This window comes from Echiichthys vipera (genome assembly GCF_963691815.1).
Source record: "Echiichthys vipera genome assembly, chromosome: 3".
NCBI lineage: Eukaryota > Metazoa > Chordata > Actinopteri > Perciformes > Trachinidae > Echiichthys > Echiichthys vipera.
This window is the reverse complement of record NC_139828.1, coordinates 6,868,418-6,876,632: the sequence shown is the minus strand read 5'-3', so window position 1 is coordinate 6,876,632 and position 8,215 is coordinate 6,868,418. Positions and strand designations below refer to the sequence as shown.

At 39.1% G+C, this 8,215-nt stretch overlaps 1 protein-coding gene across 1 annotated transcript; it reads left to right on the top strand.

Moving 5' to 3' along the window:
* Positions 1-447: 447 nt before the first annotated feature.
* On the top strand, positions 448-5,632 carry tm4sf4 (transmembrane 4 L six family member 4; the record flags this gene model as incomplete). Its single annotated transcript, XM_083940800.1, has 4 exons — positions 448-618; positions 2,008-2,097; positions 3,769-3,917; positions 5,440-5,632. 4 exons carry the CDS (start codon positions 448-450, stop codon positions 5,630-5,632), a joined length of 603 nt encoding a protein of 200 aa, XP_083796926.1.
* Positions 5,633-8,215: the final 2,583 nt, after the last annotated feature.

Below are 8,215 nucleotides of genomic sequence, written 5' to 3'. Positions count from 1 at the left end.
TGAATGTGTGTGTTTGCATGCAGTCACAAGCGTGTGCGTGTGTGTGTGTACATGTGTGTGTGTTTGTGTGTGATCCTGATATATTACAGCTGGCTGCTATAAAAGTGAAGCAGTGAGGGTGGAGTGGGCTATAAAGGCTCAAATATAGCATCCACCATATAAGAAACAGGACAGGTGAGGCAGAGAAGATTCAGTACCGAGCTTTTTTTAAAGGAAAAACCAATTGTTAGGCTGCAGCTGGAGATATATAATAGAAAAAGCAACAGGTGGAGTGCTATTATTCTCTCAAACAACTTGGACCGGACAAATACCAGACTAGATTTAAGTCTAAACCTTAACTTGCTTTGTCAGTTTGGGACAATTCATTTGAAAGGTCAACCTAAGTAGAGAGCTGAGACACTTTTAGGAGTTGTTCCTGGTAGAGGAGGTCTAAGCATCAGTGTCAAAATGTGTTCAGGCGGTTTTGCCAAGTGTCTGGGGATCAGTCTGATGCCTCTGGTGATCGTGTGTGTGCTGTGCAACATCCTGCTCTTCTTCCCCGGTGGGACATCTGTGGGGAGCGATCACATCACAGAGGAGGTCTGGTACTTGGGAGGCCTCGTGGGGTCTGGGGTGCTGGTGAGTACGTTAGAATTACAACACTGACAGTAAGAGGAGGATGAGTAGAGGATGCACACGGCACAATATCAGATTGTATCAACTTTTCCGGATTCTTCCGAGGCTTTTTTATATATATATATATATATATATATATATATATATATATATATATAGAGAGAGAGAGAGAGAGAGAGAGAGAGAGAGATAGAAAGTTTTCAAATTAAATATGTGGCATGTTACGTTTTGTCATCAACACATCAAAAAAGGAATTTGGGCTGAAACTAGCAAATTATTTTCATTAAAGATCTAATCTTGTTCTATAAAATGTCAGAACATAGTACAAAAAAAAGCACTTTATCACATTCAAAGATATTCAGTTTGCTTTAATAAAAGGGGAAAAAAGCAAATCCTCACATTTAAGCACCTGGAATCAGAATCAGAATCAGAAAACCTTTAATGTCCCGCAGACGGGGGAAATCTTTTGTCACAGCAGCAACAGGATATTACAGGCAGGAACATGTTACAAAATAAGATAAATAAAGATAAAATATAAAAAAATAGCAAAAATAAAAAATAAAGTTAAATTTAAAAAGGGAAGAAATAGAAATAGAAATATATATATATATTCACATGATATAGTGCAGTTGTTCTTGTTTTGTTTGTTTTGTAATAATATAGTAGTGTGTAAATAAATGTGAGTAAATATGACCAAATAGTGCAAAAACAGAAGTGACCATAGTACAGTTATATTGCACAGTGCAGGGTACGGGACGATGAATTGAAACATGTTTAGCATTTATGCCTTTAAAGAATAAATTAATGAACAGATTAATTAACTGACTCATTGTTTCAGCTCTTAAATGTGAACATACAGTCGTGCTTCACCTCAAACATGTAATGATCTCATTAGATCGTGTACATACAGCTAGTTCCAGGAGCGTACAGGTATACAGAGTATATCCCTCTTTATAACTGTATACGCACCTATCAGCCACACACTTCCTCCTCCGTAACCAACCCAACTACTTTCTACTACACCCATCTCATCAACTACCACTACTCCACTGGCTATTTCACATTAGAAAAAATTTAAATACAACAAATGTTATGATATAATGTATTTTAAATAATCTATTTATCACTTTAAAGCCACTAAGTTAACAGTTATTTTGCCTACAGTTGATTTTAGCATCTTTAAAGTTACTCTGATGGCATCAGTTGCTGAAACTTGTGGCAGCATTCATAAATGGTACATTTAGGAACTAGTTAATCCTTCATAACTTCAGGATTATGACGGTGCATTAGTTCAATTTCCTCCTCATACAGTAGAAGAACAACAAATTCATCATGTGTTTGACTGTCCGTGTGGGTTTGTGTGTGAGCTCGGGGTGTGTTTTTTGGCGACAGATGATCTTCCCAGCTTTGGTCTTCCTGGGTCTGAAGAACAATGACTGCTGCGGTTGCTGTGGCAACGAAAGCTGTGGGCGGAGATTTGCGGTGAGATGTTGTTTGTGTTCTTACCATATTGAAATCATCGTTCTCAGCTGTGGCGGCTTTCAAAAGCTGGGCGAGGAGGACCCAAATTAGGACGGAAAGATGAGGATGGATCCAAAAATAATGTTAAACACGCACAAGAATTTACATAACCCAGATATAAACACACCATATCCTCAATAAAACACACAAAGTATGAGCCAACGTCATGAATTTCAACAAGTTTGCCTGACAGCACAATACCAGGACACTGTACTCTACGGGGGAATTGTTTTGTCTATGTAAATCATAAATAAGTCATAGAGTGTGGTCTTTACCTACTCTGTAAAGTGTCCTGAGATAACTTTTGTTATGATTTGGCACTATAAATAAAATTGAATTGAAATGAAACTGACACTCATGGACCCAGACAGTAGTTTCTCAGTACATCCTTCACAAAAGCCATTCTTTAAAACAGAAACCAGAGACTGACATAAATCATTAATAAGTCATAGAGTGCGGTCTTTACCTACTCTGAAAAGTGTCCTGAGGTAACTTTTGAAATGATTTGGCACAATAAATATAATTGAATTGAATTGAATTGACAGCAAGAAGACGATCAATTTTCCAAAGTGTACAGTATCGCTTAAATGCACAGTATGTAATTTTTTGCTGCTTCAATAAAAACATTAGAAAATAAAGTAAAGTAGGATCATGAAAGTTATTTTCTTCACAGCTCATGAAGTCAGAGTCTCTTGGTTGGGATTCCTTCAGTGTTCATCATTCTGGAGGTTTTTACCGGGGGCCAACTTATGCGCTCATTCGTTTCCTCCTCTTCATTATTATTATTATGGCTTTTATTTATATAGTATATATATATCTCAAGGAGTTTTACAGAATCCAGGTTCCATTCATTCAAACAGACACACATGGTGGTAAACTACGTAGTAGTCACAGCCGCCCTGGGGCAGACTGACAGAAGCGTGGCCCCTTCCTCCGACCACCTTCTCAAACATACGGCAGTCATACACATTCACACAAGGCAAGGTGTGAATTTTTTTTTTTCTTTTTCTTTTGGTAAAGAAATTGACTGTGATGAGCTTTATGAATGACCTATGGGGGAAAATGAACAAATAAAAGGGAGAGAACCGAGCTTTAAGGTTTGCAGGGTGCTGTTTTTATCACTTTTAATCACTTCTCCCAGTGAATCTGCTACACTCCTCTCTATGTCCGAAATCTATGTCGGCTCTCTGATACTGTCACGAGTTCATATGAGGAAACTGCTTATATCACCTGTTAACTGTCTCATCGTTGGTACCACGTACACACCCTCCGTGATTTACACACATTCACATATAAATGGATGAGATTTTGATGACTTAAGTACCATGAAATTCCACTGATGGGAGTTTCACAAGACTTTTATCACACAGAGCTGCTATTGTTCTGGTACGGACACACAAACCGATCAATACTTCAGGAATGTTTTGGTGTGTGAGTGTGTGTGTGTGTGGAGAATCAGCAAACACAAGTCGGTCAGATCACTGCTCGCACACACACACACACACACACACACACTCATCAGTAGGTCTGGTCATGACCGTCATCTGCTCTCTGCACACAGAAAGAATAACTTCATTGTTAAAGGAATCGATTCCCAATATGAGTAACCTCTCTCTCTCTCCCTCTCTGTAGATGCTGAGTTCCATACTGTTTGCAGCCGTAGGTGTCGTTGGCGCCGGTTACTCAGTTATAGTTTCTGGCGTGGCCATAAACCACGGACCTCAGTGTGTGGTTAACATTACCGGCACAGTCAAGACGTGGGGCACTCCCTTCTCAAACGGGTGAGACACACAGCCCTATTAAGTATTCAAACACTTACTTCTTCTGACTTTAAATCACATTCATAACCACCAGTGTGAAGATGGACGTGGTTGGTGTTCGTCTCCTGGAGGTACTGAGCCAAAACTCAACCTTATCTCTAATTCGGACCAAGTCGTTTTGATCCCTAACCCTAACTCTAAGATTTTGGTGCCTAAACTTGAGCGTTGGGGTCCACTTCCGGTCGCCGCTTCACAGCGCTAAATAGAAAAGTCATATTCTTGTGCATATCTTACTGTTAGCTATCATGCGAAACGTTTGAGAATATGTTGCCCTCTGTTTCCATCTTAACTCTGACGTTGAATCCACTCTGACTAATTTCCGAGGGGGGGGGCCGGATTTAACTTTCCCTTACCAGTCACTAGAGACACGCTTTAAGTTGTTCAGTAGCCATGACAACCTAGTTTTTTTTTTTGTTTTAAGAGTGGAGCGAAGCAGAGAAAAATCATGATGTTCGGCGATATTGAGACAGTGTGACAACAGTTTAAAAAAGGCATTAGTTGGCACTGATTGGCTAATCGTTAATCCCCCCCGTAGTGCTCATTGGATACAGAAGATCGTTTTTCAACTGAGAAACCGCTGTGTCGTGTCATGATGCCAGAGGAATTCCCCAACTCAGATGACTGAACAGATTAAAGATCTGGACCCAGGGAAGGAAGTCACTGCACCCAGCCAACAATCTGCCAAACCAATATGATATAATATGTTAAAGGTGCAGTCCGCCACATTTTTTGGATCATATTCAGTGAAACCATCCCCATGCTCCGATAGAAAAACATAAATCATACGGTTTTAGAGAAGAAAAAATGCCTCTACGTGCACCTTCAGGTTTTTTGTTTGTTTTGAAAAAATCCACCGTGCCGTATCATCAGAGCTGCACAGTTCGTGCATGTTACAATAACACAGGCACACGCTTCAAGTTAGGCATAAGCATAAGTACGTTAGCCAGCCTGCCTCTGTGTAGCATGTACTCCATGCTGTTTAACGATGAGAGAAGATACGCCGCATTCACAGGAATCTGGTGCACGTGCCCTGACGAGCACTCGATGGGAGGGAGCGGAGGAACTTGTGATAGGGGGGGAGGGGCTTGAGAGTTCAACATTCAAAATTTGACTGATCAACTTGATCTGCCAGACTAGGTCATTGTAGGTGTATAGTCCAGCTTTGGACGGAGCCACACCAGCTGCTTCCAGTCTTTGAATTTAACGTGCAAACATGAGGGTGGTATTAATCTTCTCATCTCACTCAGCAAAAAAGTGAACAAGCTTGAGAAGTTGAACTATTGCTTTAAAAGACTGGTTTTGGAAATAGAAATAGAAAAATAAAAGTTTTACCTTGAGTCTTATTTTCCACTTTACACCTGAAGCAGTTCACTCAGTAATATCAGGCATGGTATCTTGTAACAGCAGACTATTCAGGTGTCTGCACAGAGGTAGCTCACGCACTCATTTAAAACCTGCTGTCTCTTCTTCGCCCGCTCTCCAGTGACTATCTGTCTAACAAATCCGCCTGGACGACGGCGTGTCTGGAGCCGGCTGGCGTGGTGTCCTGGCATCTCTCTCTGTTCTCTGTGCTGCTGGCCATGGGTTTGATCCAGATGGCGCTGTGTGCTGTGCAGGTGGTGAACGGCCTGCTGGGATGTCTCTGTGGGGACTGCTGTGGAGGGGTCAGTATCTAGGCTGAGATGAGTTCAGTTGGGTCTGTTGTGGGGAAAATCTGATACATTTGAAGGGAACTGAACTACAATTCTGATATTATTATTATTAATATGAAATATAATTAACCCCTGCTACTGAAAAGCACTAAAATCAGCCATAAAAGAAATATTGACCTGGGCAATATCATGACATATATTGTCAAAACAATTTAAAAATGTCTGTTATATATTTTCCTATTTTTCTGTATGTTTTTTTTGCAATGTCATAAAAAAAACAGCTATATGGTATATCTAGCAATATTGACCTAATTTGGGAAACGCTTTTTGTTTTGATTCTTTAACATTATGTTGATTTTGCACTAAAGTTCTTAATAAAATAAGAAAATACTTTTAATTAGTCAAGTATTTACTTAAAATAATAGGTTTTACCATGCGGTTATTTCATATAGACTATTTATTGAATTACCATAAAACATGCTATATCGTGATACACATGCAATGAATGAAATTGACCTTTATCGGGATAGAAGATTTTTGATGTATCGCCCAGCCCTGATATTAAAAATATATGTTTTATTGTCGGAACAGGATTAAAGACTCAGTTATACCTTTACCTGGTGAAACTAGGGGAAATAAGAATCTGATAAGAAACTAAAAAAGAAGCATAATATGAAATAATAATATGAAAAGACTTGTTGATGTGTGGGGAACTGACAGGATTTTTTAAAAAGCACCCGTACCTGGTAAAACAGACTTTTTAATCATTAGTATGGGATTCATTTGCTGCATACTGTGAGTGAATTAACTGCTTGAGGTTTTGAGTTAACAAACATTTATATGTTTACATTTAAATGAAACCATATGTTTGTCTTTCAGGGTGATGGAGCGGTCTGAGCACGTCCTACAGCTGAGAGCGTCTGCAGGCTGTTTCTGGGTTTAGAGGATAACAGTCATTTCTTGCTTCATGCCGTAGCTGTAACTTTTGCAGAAGAGCTCATTGATTACGTTGTGTATCTTACAACACTGGTGAAATGACAGAGCTCTGATTCTCATTTACTCTCTGGCAAACACTTATGACAACTCAGCACACTCGCCCGTAGACAAATCAATAAAAGAAGATGCATTGTTTTGGACTGTAAGACAGGAAAGGGCCACACTTCTGCTTTAGTTTATTTTTTTCTCATTTAGTCAAAATTAGACGAAGGCTGTTGGAGAAATAGTCTTAAGGGTTTCTCTCTTCAGATAATGTTTGTGTTGCATGACTGCCCCCTGCTGGGTATTCCAGTGTTAAGCATGTGTATGGGGGGGGGGGGGGGGGGGGTTAAAGGTTCACAGACACAGCCCCACATGTATCCACACCATCAATAAAGTCTTGTACTTCTCAATGAGTGTGTTGCATGGAGTATCCTTAATGACAAATGTTGCTGTAAGAATCAGAAGTACTGAAACTTTTATTTAGAAATGCTGTTGAAATGCCACAGTTATCAGTGATCATAACTAATGTCTCTTAAATTACGTTGGCCTTCTCGTGAGGCACTAACTTGTCTTGATTTCTTTTTATCCTTATTTACTGATTCACTTATTTTGAGTTTTTTATCGCAATCTGTGAAATCAGGTGCCTTAAATTTCTTGGGATTTCTCTTGATTGGACGTCATTTGTAAAACATACCACCTGGTCTGCTATAGAGAGCATTGTGGGGGCAGTTTAGGTAGCATCATGGTGTGGTAGTGTTTTTCAGTAGCGGACTGGTCTGGGTTGAGGAAAAGCTGAACAGAGTTGCTCAGACTGGCCTGGAGGAACTGAACAGGACTGAGCAACACAGCCAAGAAAATGCAGGAGTGGCTCATTGACAACTCTGCAAATGCAACTTAACAAACTGTGACAAAGGTGAAGAAGTCTGAATACTTTCTAAATGCACTGTATACAACCTTGCACTAGGTAACTTTTAATTTCTGTAGTTTTAGACTCACTAAAACGTTACAGTGAATGAATACTCAGCGTTATTTGTTTTAAGACATACTTCATTTTTATGGGTCTATAGTTTCCTGAGTATTTTTTTAGTCATCAATTAACCTAACACCTGCATGTCTTTGGACTGTGGGAGAACTGGAGGACCTGCAGAGAACCCACGCAGACACAGGGAGAGCATGCAAACTCAAACACAGAAAGGCCCCAGACCTGGACTCAAACCAGAAATCCTCTTGCTGTGAAGCGACAGTGCTAACCTGTCAGTGGAAATTAAATATACTTAAAATCCCCCTAGACACCTATAAAAGTATTCTGTTTTTAGTTAATTGCCTCAGTATTTCTAAAAATCCTGACCACAGCCCCCAATATATATAATATACATATAATTTGTTGTAGATTTTCTCCCCATTTAGAAAGACAAATGTATAGCACACAAGTTAATTCATGTAGAAATATACATAAGCATGAATAAAATGACATTCAGATAAAATAATTACAAAAATAAAAACAAGAATATCAAAGGAATATTAGATACAGTGAAATATAAGCAATTAATAATGAGTTTTGTTTACTGAGAGAAATAAATAATAACTGTATTCACATTGTTTTTTTGTCACTTTGAATACGTAAATATT